This window comes from Vidua chalybeata, chromosome 6 (genome assembly GCF_026979565.1).
Source record: "Vidua chalybeata isolate OUT-0048 chromosome 6, bVidCha1 merged haplotype, whole genome shotgun sequence".
NCBI lineage: Eukaryota > Metazoa > Chordata > Aves > Passeriformes > Viduidae > Vidua > Vidua chalybeata.
Genome location: NC_071535.1, coordinates 34720849 through 34738250, shown reverse-complemented (window position 1 = coordinate 34738250; position 17402 = coordinate 34720849). Strand labels below are relative to the sequence as shown.

The 17402-nt window shown below is 40.3% G+C and overlaps 1 protein-coding gene across 1 annotated transcript in view; it reads left to right on the top strand.

Moving 5' to 3' along the window:
- MAP3K9 (mitogen-activated protein kinase kinase kinase 9) overlaps positions 1-15183 on the top strand; it is a 50895-nt gene extending 35712 nt beyond the window's left edge. The window contains exons 5-11 of the mRNA XM_053945729.1: positions 2828-3003; positions 5099-5339; positions 6435-6557; positions 7292-7445; positions 12766-12878; positions 13542-14357; positions 14702-15183. Of these exons, the coding sequence (XP_053801704.1) occupies positions 2828-3003; positions 5099-5339; positions 6435-6557; positions 7292-7445; positions 12766-12878; positions 13542-14357; positions 14702-15183 (2105 nt within the window). The remainder of the gene's footprint in view (positions 1-2827; positions 3004-5098; positions 5340-6434; positions 6558-7291; positions 7446-12765; positions 12879-13541; positions 14358-14701) is intronic.
- Positions 15184-17402: the final 2219 nt, after the last annotated feature.

Genomic DNA, 17402 nt, shown 5'->3' with positions numbered 1-17402 from the left:
GAGGTAATTTTTGGGTGTACTTACGTGACCTGGTCAGCTGGCCATTGAAACTACTTTCATGTCTCCTGACCTTCAGTTGTTTCTCCCTCCCTCTCTCCTGCCTTCTCTCTCTTCCTTACCTTCAGTATTTTTGTCAGTTTCCCTTTTCCCAAGGATTTCTAGGTGTTTATATGTAATAAACATTTTTATTCCTATCTGGCAGAAAGGAAAACAGAGATGAAGAGAAATCAAACTTGGTTTATAGTCTTGGTGAGCAAAGAATGAGTCTCAACATAGAGCTGGTACTCTGTGGCCTCTGGTTGTGCTTTTAGCCTCAGGAAAGGAATATGAATTATGAAGAAGATGTTTATGATGGATTTTTTTTCTGCTTTTGGAATACTTTTGCATTTCTCTGGTGTTTTCTTTAGGTTACAATCTTCAGTTAATGTAAAGTAAAAAATTTCATGTATGTTCTGCTAAAAAAGAAATATCCTACTGGATAGTAAACAGTAGCATTGCAGGTAGAGTAACTTGGAGGCAGTGTAAAGTGAGAAACTGTGTCCGAAAGAGTTGATGAAACTACAGTGTTGTGCCTGGTAGTTTATTTTGACATGCTTTCCTGGGTTTCTTAACTATAAGTGAGGATTTAAAAATCATGCCCTCTATTGGGAAAATTAGGTAGAGGCATATGGCCAGTGCCTGAACCCAGCAGCACAGGGGTGAGCACCCACGTGGCTTTGGAACACTTGGCTTCTCCGTGTGCAGGGGGAAGATGAGAACAAAAGAACCCAATTACTTTCTGCCCCTTCACCAAAGCTGTTTTTCAAACAGGCTGTTTCCCATCTCGGGTGAACTCTTCTTCCTCTAATGTTGCTTTCACTTTTGAATTACTGCCATGGTGGTCTTCACTGAGACAACAAAGCTGAACTTTTGCTCTTCACAGAAAAGTTATATGTTACAACTGTCCTCATTAGTGCAAATAATGGCTGATCCAGGCCTGGGAAAATAAAAGCCACGGGCCACCTGCTAGTTATCCTGTTCACTCATTCATGCATTTGGCTGGCTGCAGCATTTTGTTTTACTTTGGGTCATGTTTGCTTTGCCATGCTTAAAACCTGATGTAAAGAGACAGGGATTATGGCACTGACAGTCCTGCTGTAACACCCATTGCTACTAATTGGCCAGCAGCAGGGGATCATCAGAGCACTCTTTAACATCCTCAGTTCTCTATTTTGATAAAAGAAGCAAATTAAAAGCCATAAATACAAATGTGTTCCAGCATGGAACCTGTTGATATCCACAGTTTTGAAAACACAACTTCCAAATGCAAAATCTCAGTAAAGCTAAATTCAAAGGAAAGAATTGCAGAACCAAGCCTTGGCTGTTGCATAGGTTTTGTGAAGTGATTTTTATTTTTAATTACACCTGCCCCTTGGTGTACTTCAGTCCACAAAACTGATGAATGAACGTCTTTTAGGACATGACCTAATATTTTTAAGAATGTTCCCTTTTTTCTGACTTCAAGGTCTAGAAAACTTTTAGAACATTTTTATAACTCTTGTCTTGTGCTGCAGTAATGCTTGTCTTAAGTCCAATGACCATGTGGACCAATGCTGTATGATGAGAGACACGCACATGTTAGTTACTTCCATTCATGCAGAAAAGCAGTAGTCCTTACAAATACATGTGAATGTGAAGTTTTTGTGTTGGGTTGCTCTGCAATTTTGGCATGCAGGCATCAAGTAGTACTGAAGAGAATAAGGACACTTGCTGAACAAGAACCTGTGTAAGTGCTGGTACAGGACTACATAGAATGAGAAAGTGATTTTTTTCTGCTGGAGTAGAAATGAGGGGGAAGGAAGAAAGAGGACTGAATGAGTACAAATTTCCTATTCAAAAGTGTTGTTAAATCAAATGTTTTGATGTAATGATTTGGGAGATTGTATGTAATGGATTGGGGGTTACTTCATACTATTTTCTGTTTCTGTTTTCTGCGTTCAATTCCCATCACTGTAAAAATTGCCTTTTGTACTCATTGAACTACTTTACGTGGTAAGATGGCTACCTTCAGTTCTATGTTTTTAGAGCTCTGTAATTGGCCGAATAATTGCACTAGATTGTAAATGAAAAAAACTTGTTTACATCTGTGGTTTCTCCTAAAAGCAAAAGAAAAATGACTGATTAATTTTCTCTCAAATAATAAAAAAGGACCTGTAAAAACAGGAGAACTCCAAATGCACCATTTGATGTCATTATTTACTTGAATCTCCTATTTTCACACAAGTTATGCCCAGTTTGCTTTGCAGGAGGGGTTTTCCATTCAGAGAAAAGAGTCATAATTACTCACCTCAGTATTAGAGTTTGGTATCAGGAAAAGCCCTGACAGATATCCTCCTGCAATATGGCTGTTAACTCTGCAGTGTAACTATCATAAAATAAGTATTTGCAAGAGCCTTGCATAGTATTTCTACTCTGTGAACACATATATGCATCTTAAAGCAAAATACTAAAGGAAATGATTTGTTATTTTTTAAAAAATGCTTTAAGGTGTACCCTTTTGTAAAATTAATAAATCTGTATTTTACTTGACATATTATTGCAATAGAACCTAGAGACCTAGGTAGTTAGATAGTTCAAGATTTTAAGTGTTGTTGGATATTGTATAAGCATGAAAGCATGAATTCCATACTTGACAATAGTCAGTGCAAGTGGGCAGTGGGAAAGCTGGGGTAACACAGGTAGTGTGTATGCCAGTCTTAGCCACTGGGGATCAGTAAAGTACTACCCATCCTCTCAGACCTCCATACTTAGAGATGCTTGACAGTTGTTTGTCTTTATTCTGTTCTAGATTGTTGGAATCCTGACCCACACTCACGACCTTCCTTTGCCACTATCCTAGACCATCTTACTGCCATAGAAGAGTCTGGTTTTTTTGAAATGCCCAAAGATTCCTTCCACTCCCTGCAGGAAGACTGGAAACAAGAGATCCAAGAGATGTTTGATCAGCTTAGAGCCAAAGAAAAGGTAAGTAGAGAGTAATGCTCCCTGCTTGTGCTCTCTGGATTGTAATTTCCCCATTTCATAGTTCAAACGGGGATCACTGTTTCGGGCATCCCAGAGCTAATTTTGTCTGTGTTTTGCTGGAGTTAATATTAAGTCCCTGGATCAATGGCAGGTTATGATGCACACAAGGGAAGAATCATGAGAAAAATAAATATCCACATCCTCAGCTGCTACTCTTTCTAATATTGTAGTGAGCTTTCAGTATACTCTGTGCAATTGCTGTGATGAGTTGATTGTTTATTGCATTTGATAACTGTTTCACTATTAGCATCTTAATTGAGAAACCCAATGAAAACTATTAACAGGAGATGTAGGAGGGTAGTTCCAGCACATATATACTCTAGTTAACATTGCAGCTTTGTTTCTGCTGTGTTTGCGTTTTCAAGGTTTTGAGCACAACCAAAATGCATAGACTAATAAACATGAGTGTTACCAGGGGAAGGGTCCAGTAACTGCTATAACTGAAGTCCATCTGGGCAAATAGCAGGAAACAAAAATGCTAGCAGGAATAACAGGAATGGTGACCATCAGCCTCGAAGAGGAGATGTGAAAAAGCTGAAGTTTTCTTCAAGTATGCTTGCAGAAAGCACAGCTTGCTGCATCTAATTTAAGGTCCTTACAGAGACTGTCTCTAGTTGTTGGTAAGAAAAATTGCAGCAGAACCAAAATCACTAGTGTAATAATATATTTGTAAGTTCACAGTCTCTTGCCTGAAAGTAAACTCATAATAAGCAGCTATCTTGATTTGGGCTCAGAGAGAGAATTTGGGAGGCAGAGAGAGGAGGAAAAGAAGGCTTTGGGTCAGAGGAAAGAAGTCAGCTTCTACGAGAATACTTAAAACATCTCTATTCACTTATTTTAGTAGCTTTTGGGGAAAATAAATTAGCTGATAGGCATTTCCTTGCTACTGTTGTCTCATGGCATATCTGTGTTGGAACAGTTTTTGAAAACCAGAAACTTAAACAGACAAACAGTACTACATAAACAGTAGCTAGTTTAGCTAGTTAGTTCTAGCTAAACAGTACTAACTACACTGCCCTCAGGCTGAGTACTGCATTCCTCTTTAGCAATGGGGAAATAATTTTATATGCTGTTCACTTATTGAACTTATTGAAATCTCCCTGGTGATGAACCAGGTAACAATGCCGTTATTAAAAACATCTAGACTAAAATCTGTCTGATTATCTATCTGATGTTTTATCTGAAAGTTTTATTTTTATCTAACGTTTTATTGAATTCTTCAATTTTTGCCTTCTGCATTGGAATTGGCCATCTGGAGAGAATTATTCAAAGAGCTGAGTTCTTTTGTCCTTGTGGTGGGAGGAGACAAGCACAGTGGGATTTTGGGATTTCAAGGACAGTTTCAGTTAATTCATTTTGTCAGCAAGGGATAGATTGAAAGGTTTGCCTTGTGTGCCGTTGCCAGGACCATGTCAAGATGGCTTTTGAATATCCCCAAGGAGGGAGACTCCACAACCTCTCTGGGTAACCTGAGAGCTAGTGCTCAGTAATGCAGTAAAAAAGTGTTCAGAGAGTGTCCCCTGTGTTTCAGTGTGTGCCTGTTGCCTCTTCTTCTGTCACTTGGCACTGCTGAAGAGAGCCTGGCTTTATCTTTTTTCCACCCTTCCCTTGGGTTTTTATATACACCAGTAAGATACCCCTTCACCCCACCCAAGCCTTCTCTGTGCTAGGATGAACAGTCCCATCTCTCTCAGCCCTTTCTCATAGGAGAGGTGCTCCAGTCTCTTAGTCACCTTCATGGCCTTTCATTGGACTCTGTCCAGTATGTCCATGTCTGTCTTGTACTGGAAAACCTAGAATTTGACACAGGATTTCAGGTGTGGCCTCAAAAGTGGTTATGTCTGAATTTTAATACTGGTACGAGGGGCCTTGAATGGCAAGCATTGAAGTCCTTGAGGATTGCTTTTGGCTGTCAGCTGAGCCTTTAACCAGTGGGTGCAAGCCATTGATGCTGTGCCTTCAGAACCGGTAATGTTAGTCTTAACCCACAGGTCACAAGGTAGCTTTTTGTTTCTGCTTTCTTATCTCCCTGCAGGAGCTGCGCACATGGGAAGAAGAGCTGACTCGTGCTGCTGTTGAACAGAAGAACCATGAGGAGCTGCTACGAAGGCGGGAACAGGAACTGGCAGAACGCGAGATTGACATTCTGGAAAGGGAGCTCAACATCATCATCCACCAGCTGTGTCAGGAGAAGCCTCGGGTCAAGAAACGCATGGGGAAGTTCAAGAGGAGCCGGCTCAAGTTAAAGGATGGCAATCATATCAGCTTGCCTTCAGGTTGGTGATGTGTTAGGCTGTGCCAGGTGAAGTGGGAGCAACCTGTAGGTTTGACAATTCCTTTTTACTGACCTGTATGCATTAGAAAGGATTTGATGTACTTCAGGAAAAACATGCCTCTTTGTGATCAATGAACTAAATTTAATGCTAACATTGCCCAAAGTTCCAATATGAAGGCCAGAAGTAAATTTGAAATGTAACATGTTTGTTAGCCATTGGCTGTATATGGCTTATTGTAAAAATGTGGTGTTGCAGTTTAACATGTTAATACTAAAAAGAATCTGTTTTTTAAAGGATGTAGATAGAAGATGATGGAGGCGCATGCTCGAGAAATATTTTACATAATGCTGCAGGAGAAACTACAATCTACAGGATTTTTTGGTGTAAAAAATTACCAAAAATACATTGATAGCTGTGAGACTAAACCCCTAGATTGCTAGTTCATATGTGAACTCCTATTAACATGGAAGTGACTTCTGGAAGAAATGTTAAATATTAGTAAGGTGTTTGCAAAGTCACTCTTAAGAGTAAAGATGGTCATGTTCAGAAATACTGAATCCTTAGCATTTCTACTGCAGATTCTTTATGGAAATTTAAATTTGTCAAGAAACCAAACGTCTGAGGTTTGTAAGTCACCTGGTGCTCATCGTTACATCAGGGATGATGACTTGCACTATATTCTTTGTTTTCTGGGAGACATTGGCTGTTCAGAAGAGAAATTATGATAGAATGTATATGTTACCTATGCCTTTCTTTAGGTCTGCAAACACCTATTTTTGGTGGTGCTTAAGAAACTGAGAGGTAAGGTGCAAGGATCTATACAGGGATATAATTTGGCATGTCACTCAACACAACGTCTGTGTGCGTATGTGTTTCACACATACACTAAGAAGATACATTTTCAGGGCTGTAAGTGCACGTCTTTGTTCTGAATTCTTGTGTTTACAGCAATTAGCTGTAAAACTTCATTTCTACATAAATCCTGTAAGTTGCAGTCTTTGAAAGTTACCATAAATTATTTTTTTCTTATATTAAAAAAAGGAGAATTTTAACTGTGTCTTTCTGCTTTTTTTTTTTTTTCCTTTTGCTAAACAGATTTTCAGCATAAATTCACTGTGCAGGCTTCTCCAACGATGGACAAAAGGAAAAGCTTGATCAGTAGCTGCTCCAGCCCTCCTGCAAGTCCTACCATTATTCCCAGACTCAGGGCCATACAGTGTAAGGAGCTCAATGTAGTATTGAATTTGGGAAATGTGCAGTCTGTCAGCGTGGTAAGATGCCAAGATTCCATACCTAGGACAGGACTGTTAAAGAAAGCACCTAAAATGTTTGCCTTGTGCCTTGCATGTATACATTTGGAGAGAAAAATGGAGTGTCTTAGTGATGGAGGGAGTATCACCTCCTTTGGCGCTAAAACCATACTTACTCAAGTTCATGAAATACTGCTGTTTCTATAGCAAATGTATTCCTTAGGTGTACAAGTTAATTTTAAAAAATACTAATTTTCAGGGTAGATCTGTAAAACATTGCTGTAGTGTATTAAGTTCCTGTTTTAAGGCAATAAAAACAAGGGCACTTTTCAAGCAAACAGTGTTCCCATAATGCAGACATGCATGTCTTAGAATCATGAAAGTCATGTTAACTAATGTATAGTGTTTGTATTGGATATCACAGCACTTGTGTGTTTGGTTTCAAACTGGTGGTTCTAAAGAGAAACTGGTGATGGAATAAAGCTGGAGAGGCTACCTATATTTGAAAGGATTAGGGAGTGCTTAATTTGGCATTTGGTTGTTAGATTTGTTGATAAATGGTCAGAACTATGCGAAAATCACTTTTGTTACTATTCCTGTTCTGGCCTATGTTTTATTCTTTGTGTTGCCATGGAACCAATTCTTTTAATGTGTGTATCTGTTTTTCCTTCCCATTTTCCACTATTCTTTCCATTTGTGAAGTGACACCTGCTGAAAGCAGTAAAACGTGGGGACGAAGCTCAGTCCTTCCAAAGGAGGAAGGAGAGGAAGAAGAGAAGAGAGGCCAGAAGAAAAAAGGACGCACTTGGGGACCAAGCTCACTTTGTCACAAGGAGCTAGGTGCAGGAGAAGAGGGGTAAGAGAGGGCCAGGGGGAAGACTCATTTCCAGGCTCTAAAAGTGGTCGTGAGCTGGCTGACAGGATATTTGCCTATCCACTTGCAAAAGCCTTTCTGCTTCCAAACTTTTCCTGTACCAGAGATGTTAGAGATTCAGAACAGTGTACAAAATTGCATTCAGTTCATTTGCCTAGCAATGGATGTTTCACTGTCTGGTATTATGTTGTTAGGTGTATCTGTAAGCTGTCAAACTTCTTAGCTGTGCAAAACTCTCTGTAGTAGGTTTTCTCTGTTTTAAGGCTCAACTTTCTGTAGTTTCATTGTCTTAAATGCTAGTATATAAAAAGTATCTGGTAAAGCCAAGTAAATTTCTTCTCTTTAGTCTTTTGAAAAGGACACGTACCTTGAGTGAATCAGTCCCGAAAGTGATTTTTGCAGAAATACAGGTTGTTCCTCTGTTTCTGTAGGTTATTGTTCTGTGGCTGCTTTTTTTTTTTTTTTTTTTTTTTCCCTTTGTATGTGTGAATTATTTATACCAGGACTCCAATGAATCATTGCTGGAATGCTGCTCTAAACATAGGGCTATTTTGGCCAATAGGGCTATTTCTAAAAGATTTGAATGCTTGGTAATTTTTAGTAATGTTTGATTGTTTCCCCCTGATAAATTGATGGTTTGACTCTTGCCATGTTTTTTAGCAGGGAAAATAAAATAGCCAGTTACAATCTTTATCTTTACTATTGTGTGGTCAGATGTGAAATGCCTGAAAAATTGATGTTTGCATCATGTTTGCATAGTGCATCACTATTCTAGCCCCCTTCCAGAGGACCTGGATCTGGTAAAACATGTTCTCTTTCTGAGATACTCAAGACATGTTGGCAGGACAATATGGAGGACGCTTCTTTTACTGCTGCCTCTGCTTTACCTATTCTACAAATGAAGGCTAGGATAGCATTCTAAGGAATTAAAACAGATGTCACGCTATACAATCATTAATTGTGTAAAAGGAGGAGAGGTCACTAAAGCTGGAAAAAAAAAAAAACACTTCTACCTTGAAATAATGTTTTTAGAATGCTGGGAATAGACCTCTTCCATTTTCTGTTCATTACTGTACAGTGTGAAGCACTGATTGCTTTTGGGCATAGACAGCTGGAATGGAATTGCTTGCAAACTGTGGTTGCTCATAAAACTGTCCTGTTCTCTACAACTGAGATATTCTCTAGTACTCAGAGTCTCTCCTAGGAAGATTCGATACGGAGATCGCATTTTGCAGAGTGTCTGAAACATGAGAGTTTTGCTGAGAGGGCAGTATGGCTAACATACAATGAACCACTCCTTGCTGAGATCATGCCAGACTGCAGACTTTAATTTAAAGGGAGCAGAGTTGCAGTAAATATAAGTGACTCAAAAGATAGTTCTTGCTATTTTTTAGTATTCTAAAATTCTTGTTTTACACAGGGTAAGGCAATAAAACTTCATTGAATATTTAAGGTTGGGGAAGACCTTTAAGATTGCATCAAACCATTAACCTAGACTGCCTTGTTCACCAATAAACCATCTCTCCAAGTGCCACATCCACACACCTTTTGAACATTTCCAGGGATGGTGATTCCACCACTTTCCTGGGCAGCCTATTCCAATGCCTGACCATCCTTTCAGTGAAGAAATTTCTCCTAATACTTAATTTAAACCTCTCCTGGTGCAACTTGAGGCCATTTCTCTTGTCCCATGACTTGTTACTTGGGTGAGGAGGCTGACCCCCACTTGGCTAGACCCTGCTTTAAGGGAGTTGTAGACAGTGATAAAGTCTCCTGGAGCTTCCTTTTCTGCAGGTTAAACAACCCCAGCTCTCTCAGCTGTGCTTCATATGATGAGTGACCTTCCCCTTCCCTAGCGCTGTTGACCTTCTTTGAACATGCTCCACCTCCTCAGTGTCTTTCTTGTAGTGAGGGCCCCAGAACTGAACACAGGATTCGAGGTGTATCCTCGTTGGCACTGAGTACAGGAGAACAGTCACTTCCCTTCCATGATGCCTTTGGCTTTCTTGGCTACCTGGGTGCACTGCTGGCTCATGTTCAACTGCCTGTTGACCAGCATCCCCAGATCCTTTTCCACCAAGCAGCTTTCCAGCCATTCATCCCCATTGATGGGGATGAGTAGCATTGCATGTGATCCAGGGAACTTCCATCTTCGTAAGTTTTATAATTTACCATGTATTCTTCACAGGAGATAATTCCAAGTTTATTTGAGAATAGCACTGTGAGAATTGCAGTGACCTATAACTAACATCAAGTAAAGGCAGTCATGAAAAGATGATACAATGATTATTAATGCTTCTCTATCTTTGAACATAAAGAAGATGCACAGCAGCAGAAGGGTTTTGTGCTGAATTGCAGAGACTGGATGAAGCTTTATTTTGGACTAGTTCTTTGGCAGTTCAGTTGTGATCTTACAGTGTATTCTCAAGGATATACTGTGAAGTTTTAATTGTCTTTAAACTTGGCATTGATTGGTCACTGGCTTACTATGCCATGGGTGATGGTCACCCTGCACAGGTTACTAATTTTATAGAATGTGACAGTGAATGTAACTTAAAATCCTTTAGGAGTTATATCTTAAAATTTTGAAAGCTAAATAGGGGTGAGCCTGGCAACAGACATTTTATTTTATTTATTACAGTATTGTATTAGTGTCTTAATATGGTATTACAGAATGGTATTGAGACACCGGAGATGCTGTCTTACGGTTGCAAGGAAGTTTTTTGCGATTTGTTGAGCAAATAAACCTTACCATCTTACCATTCCTAAAAAGAGGTGCCTTTGCCTTTTTCTACTGGGAAGTCAACAGAAAATTGACTCAGTCATAATACAACAAAGTAACAACCTTCTGGTTAATTAATCTAAATAGACTACAGGTAAGAAGTCTTTAGGTTCCTGAGCTGTTATGTTGGTGATTGAAATACAGTTTTAGTGCTAGTGCTTTCAAATCTTTCCAGTTGTTCTTTCCAGCACACAATACTGCTCTAGTAGAAACATTCTCTAAGTCAGCATCTTTTAAATTGTTTTCTGTCCTGGTTCAGGGCAAATTTGGGAGACAACCCCCAAAGGGGTTCCTCTAGAAGGCAGATTCAATTGGCCCCCTCCCCCCAACCGGTTCAGGAAAAAATAATTCCTTGGAGAAAAGTGGAAAAAAACTGTTTATTAAATGCACATCACTGTCTAATTAAAATGATGTGCAGCAGTCTTCTGAACAGGTCTTTGAAGTCTGCTTGTGATTTGAGGGGAAAAGAGAAGGAGCAAAAAATAAAAGGAAGGATGAAAATTTTATAACCTTAAGGCCAGTGTAGGAGACCTTGAAATTATTCTGGTAGGTATTTATCTTCCTGTTCAGACTGAGCTGCACTTTGACAGTAACAAAAAAACCTTCAGTCTGTTCTTTGCAAGGGAAGAGTGCTCTGAGAAGTCAAAAAGAAGCAGATTGAGTTGAGTATGTGTTTTCCCAGCTCTGTGGAAATTTCACCTTCCTCAGTAGTTCTCTACTCATAAGAGCTTTGAGATTTAATTTTGGAGGTGTTCACACTGCTAACATGGTTCATTTTCACTCACCAGCTTTCCCCTATTATGCATCTCTGTTTATAGTATGTATCCTAGGTAGTCATGTTGCACACCGGGGTAATTCAGATCCAACATATGTTACTTGGTGTGTTGTTTTACACAGCTGTGGAGGGAGTAAATCAGAACAGACCCACACAGTGAATGGCATGTGTGTTATAAAACCCTGTGGTTGTCTGTCTTGACAAATAGGGTTCAGTGTTGTGCTATCTGGATTCAAGATCTCAGCAGGGTACTGCATGTGCCAGAATGGTTAATGAGGATGGACTTGCAATGCAGTTCAGGACGGCGCAGGATACTTTTAGTGTAATGTCTATACCACAGTCATCAACCAACTGATCATGTGCTGGATCAAGTTTAGGTCCTCTGGCCTTGCTATTGCTGTAGTATAGTTTGCTGACAAGTACACCAACTCAGTTGGGTAGAGAGCAGAGGAAAAACTCATACCAAGGCAAAAAAATACCCCAGCATAATAAATTTTTGAAGTCCTGGAATGGAAGCTGTATTAGAAATGCAGAATAATTCTGGTGGAAAATAAGAATCATGAGAGGTAACTTACATATGATTGTATTTCTCTTTCTCTTTAAGGGAATGACGGTAGTGAATTATGTGGCTTACCAAAAAACAATGCAAGTTAGTAATGGATTTGGAAGAGATCTTATCTCCGAATTTTCTGTTCTTTCAATAACAAGTTGATGATTTTGTGTGTCCAGTTGAGATCATTCAGACTATCTGCAGATATTTTTATTCCTTCCATGTAATTTCTGCCTATCCTAAGTGCGTGTGGCTTTTCACCAACACTGTGATGTTTCATGTTGGAGTTTGTGGAGAAAGGCACAAAAAATTTTTGAGTTCAGACTATGTTGATAAGTGAATAATAAAACTTTGAATATTGATATAACAGAAAGTTGTGCTCCTAACCAAATTTGTTGACATGTCTGATGTCATGAAATTAGTGCAGGATGATGATAATGAAAATCTATGAAATAGAGATAACTAATAAGTTCAGGAGCCTGGTAACATGCTTAGACACAGGCCAAAGTAGGGATTTGGGTTTGGGTTCTTCTCTTGGGCTTTTTTTGTTTATAAGTAAAAGAAACGATGACATGGTTTATAAGTTTAGTTGCCTTTTTTCCCAAAATCTAGAACTTGTGCTTTTAACTGTACTTCAATACCATGTTTTCTTTATAAGAAAAATATTGAGGTTTATAACACAGAGACATGGCTTTGCTGTTACAGTGACTTTAGCTTATTATATTTTTCCTTGTGAGTGATGTTTGAATTTCATTATTCATTTGTGTTTCACATGAAAACATTTTTGGAGGTGTTTTTCCCTCACCTTACAGAGCAATTTATCTTTTACTTGCCATGGTAGGATTGATTGCAAAAAGGAATCAAGATTTAAAAAGATTATGCCTTGATTTAAAAAGAAAATGTTTAATCTGATTTTTTTAGTGATGTCTTCTATTATTCTGCATGCATAGCTTGTTAGTTATCAGCAGAGGCCTTTTGACTGCCACAGTGTAACAAATGAGGAACAGACTTTTTTTTTTTTTAAGTGCTGTAAAGATGTCACAAAATGTCTTGCTGTGGGAGGATTTCAGATCTGTGTAGTTGAGATGGATACAAGCATATCCTAAGTAAATCAATTGAGAAATATAAGGGGAGGGGAGAATGGAAACTGCTTGTGAACATGGTACATTTTCTCACATCCTTCTACTCTTTTCAGTCTGAAAGCTCTGGTAGAAGGATGCAAGCAGTGGTCATCCAGTGCACCAAATCTTGGGAAGATCCAGAGAACTGCACCTGCTTTTCCAGGATTCACCAGCTTAGCAGAGATGGGTAAAGGAATTCCCTGAACTTGGTACTCTCATCCCCACTTCCATTCACATTTCAATGAACTTCTTTCCTGACCTTCACATGGTACCTTGCAGCAATGTTTTAATTTTGTTTGGTATCTGTTTTTCTTTTGTTCTTTGTCAAGTATCCACTTTCTCCTTTTGGATTTTCTTCTTGTTCACCTCGCTGCTTGTGCTTCTCCCTCTGTCAAGCTAACAAGCTTCTGTTAATTCTCCTCTAGCTCCATGCTGTCTCTCAGTGCCTTTCCTGAATAATGATATTTACATGTGCAGCATGCTTACACCTTCACTTGCAAGGAGCAATCCTTAAAATTTTTCTACCTTTTGCCTCTCACTCATAAACACATAAATTTACTCTAGAAGTTACTGAGGTGTAGGTTGCCTTTGAAATGCTGCAATTAATCCCAAGTGGATGAATCCTTCACTGATTTCTTTCACTTTGACAGTGTTTCCAGTTACTTCTCTCAGCCTGTCTTCTTTGGAAACAATAGACTGTATCTGGGAGTTGATAAATGATGTTTGTGAGGAGAAAGTTGCATCTTCTGAGGAGAAACTTATTTTGAAGTACATTTTTGAGACAATGAAATTTGCCAGTGCAAATGTTACATTGAAAGTGTTACAAAGTCTATTTTAATTTGCTTTCCAGATGATGAGGACAGCGAATGTTTTAATGGAGAGGGCAAAGTGCACCCTTCACCTGTGCACAATCAGTCATACCTCTGCATCCCATTTCAGAAGAATGAAGAATGGGATGGCCCTTCTAGTGATGCCAATGAGGAGTCCACCCCTGTAAACTCTGCTACCAGTACCCCACAGCTGACACCCACCAACAGCCTCAAACGTAGCGGCTCCCACCACAAGCGATGTGAGGTTGCATTGCTTGGCTGTGGAGCAGTGCTGGCTGCTGCAGGCCTGGGTTTTGATCTGTTAGAAGCAGGGAAGTGTCAGCTGCTGATTGAGGAAGAGCCAGAGGTGCCCAAGGAAGAGAAGAAGAAGCGTGACAGCATTTTTCAGCGAGCTGGCCGCCCACGCAGGAGCACTAGTCCACCTTCACGGAAGATCTTCAAGAAGGATGATCCCCTGTTGTTGCTAGGCGAGCCATCCACGTCCCTCACCCTTCTTTCCCTGTCTTCCATTTCCGAATGTAATTCCACCCGGTCCCTGCTGCGCTCAGACAGTGATGAGATTGTGGTTTATGAGATGCCTGTCAGCCCAGTGACAGTCAAGGCTCCCTTGCCAGCCATTACAAACCCACTGGTCAATGTCCAGATTGAGAGGTTCAAACAAGACCCCAACCAGTCCCTGACCCCCACGCACGTGACGGTCTCTTCCCACACCCAGCAAAGCGGACACAGGCGCACACCTTCTGATGGAGCCATCAAAGGGAGTGGACTGGTTGTCAATGGGTGCCCAACCAGTGGATGCCCTTCCAGTAGCTGCTTAACTGGAGCACTGGGAGCAGGTAGGTTTTCAGCTATCTTCCTTTTCCTCTTCAGAATAAAGACAGAAGCCATATATTTACTTGTTGCTTATACATTCATTGAGATGACCAGGCCACAAGAGTTGCTTGTGGAGACTATCTTTACACAAATAGCTAACAGAAGAATGCAGTAATGATTTTGGTTCCAGCATCTTCAGATTGCCATAATCTTGAAGATACAGAGTTTGTAGATTCTGGATGAAGGCTTTCTGCTTTAAATATGTTTTCGCACTGTATATACAATAAACTAAGATCTGTAGGAACCACTTAGCAGTGACATCTAACATGTTTTTTCCCTCTTCTCTCACATTGTCTGTTTTGGATAGGTGTATTAAAAACACCTAGTCCAAGCAGAGATCCCAGTGAGGTCCCTCGCCTGCCAGACCCCAACCTTGTTTTTCCTCCAACCCCGAGACGATGGAATGCACAGCAGGATCCCACACTGGAAAGACCTAAGACACTGGAGTTCCTACCCCGGCCACGTCCTGCAGCCAGTCGGCAGCGGCTTGATCCCTGGTGGTTTGTGTCACCCAGCAATGCCAAGGGTGAATCTTCTGCCAACAGTTCAAGTACTGATACTCCAAGCAATCTGGACTCTTGTTTTGCTAGTAGCAGCAGCACTGTAGAAGAGAGACCTGGACTGCCTGCACTGCTTCCTTTCCAGGTGGGTCCTCCTGCAGAGGAGCGGACACTGTTGGACATGGATGCTGAGGGGCAGAGCCAGGACAGCACCATTCCGCTATGCAGAAGTGAACTTAACACACACAAAGCTGCAGCATATGAACTCAAGCAAGAATATTGGTCTTAATATGAAACCACTGGGGGCAGAGAGTCCCTCTAAATTCAATCCTACTTTTTGCACTGAGAATGCACTTTGAAAACAGATGAGATGGAGGGATGCTACAGAGATCATATGGTGCTGCCTCTGCTGAAGATGTGATGTCAGCTGCCTGATTTTTGTCTGCATTTGGGTGAAACTTGGCAACTCTGAGCTGCTGACTTTCGCTGTGGGGTTTTCCTGTAGTCTTCCCTGCCCTCTTATTGCAGTTTGAATCTGCAATGAGCTAAAATTACCATATCAAAGTCTTTTGTTACTGACCTTGTAGAATTTGGCATTTGGCAGTAAGTATATTGGTATCCTGGTATTAATCAGTATTTTCAAATGCTCAAATATTACACTACAGTAGACATCAGTGTTTGATGTTTTCCCAAGGAATCCAGAACAGAAACAAATAAATATCTGGAGACTACCTTCTCTGAAATACATTCAGATCGTTAGACAGGCCTGGGAATCATCATACCCCTACTGAAATAGCAGAAGTAGCTATCTTAAGACTTGTTTGTCCTCTCTTGCTCGTGTGATAGTGTAGGGTGGAACAGATGGCAGGGGAAGGGCATGGCGTCTCCACTGGTGGAGATCTTTGAGAGCAGGTGAACCAGACTGTTGGAAACAAGTAGGTGTAGTTGATCCTGGCTTCAGGGTAGGTTGGATGAACTTCACTGATCTCCTGAGGTCCCTCTCAGCCCTATTTATTTTATGACCCTGTGCTTTCAAGATGAAGGCTTATGGTGTAGCTGTTTAGCTTGGGTTTTTTTTCTTTCAGACTTCCATTCCATCAGTCTCTTTTCTTCCCACCCTGTTTCTCAGGCTCATAGTCAAGTTGCCTCAGCTTTGGGAGGGGAGTTAGCAGAAACTTTCTTTAAAGATGTATTGGCTTGCAGAAGGAAGTAAGTTATGTGTTTCCAAATATTTTTCTTACTATTTTTTTCTCCTTTTTTACGCCTTTCAGGAGTGACCCATGAAACCCAAGACTGTTCTTATGCACACTGGTACTTGTTTAAGGCTGTTTTGAAAATGAGGCTTGTTAGTAGTTGGATTGTGCAAACAGGAATCAGAACATCTGGATTCTGTTTTATTTTGTCACTGACTCACTGTGTGACCCTGGGCAAATAATGTAACCTCTGTGCCTGAATTTCCCCATCTGTAAATAATAGGAATAATACCTACCTCACAAGGGGAGGGGTTGGGACATATATAATAGGTATAAAGTCCTTTGAGATCTTTGAGTGAAAGGCATTATAGATATGTAGAACTTTAATCATGTTCAAATATGTAAAACACTCCTAGATCTGGAGCAAGAACAGACCCCTGTCTGGAAGGAGGAAGTCACACAAGTAGGGTGTGCCTATGCTCAAGAGTTTTCTGTATAAAGACTTCAAGTGTGTCTGTGCCACTGCAGGTATGTTTTACTGGCTGTAATGAGAGCTTCAATCTTCCCCAAATTTGGCATTATATATAAGGGATGTGGCCTTTATGTGAGTGTAATAGGGTAGTCTGCTTTATTGCAGGGTACAGCATGTCTGTTCACTGTTTTTTATACAGATCTATGCTTGTTTTGCTAATCTGCTGATATTTGGTTGCAAATAAGTCATTTGACAGTGCTGCCAATGCAGTGCTCAGCCTGTTGGGGCAGTGCAGTCCTGCTGTGAAGGCAGTAGGGCTGAATACTTCCAGCAGCTGTCAGCACAGTGAACTTGTGTGTTTAGATGTTTGTAACCTGATTTTACAAACCAGCATGTTTGCGGAAGAACTGTATGTAAGGCTTTTTAGTTCTGCGTGAGGACTGAAACCAGCATGTTCCCATTAGTCAAGTGCACCCTTTTTTTCAAGCAATTACAGTATGTTTTGGTTTGAAAGGTCACATATTTCTCGTTTATCACATTCTATGGAAAATGCTTAATGGCAGAATTACTTTCTGCTGCCCTCCCTATTAAATGCTCCAGAGCTAGCCTTAATGGTGCTACACTAGATGTTGAAGCTGGAGAGACTGTTGACTCTTTAGACAAGGTATTATGATAAGGCAAGATGGGATTCAGATACTTGAAGAAAACATTTCTGACTATTTTGTTAAATTTAGACCTTTGGCATTATTGATTTCTTAAGCATCCTTTTGCTTTCCATTTCTGAAAATTCAGTTTGTGACCCAGACACTAGCAAAAAGGCAAAACTCATCTAACAGATTGCTA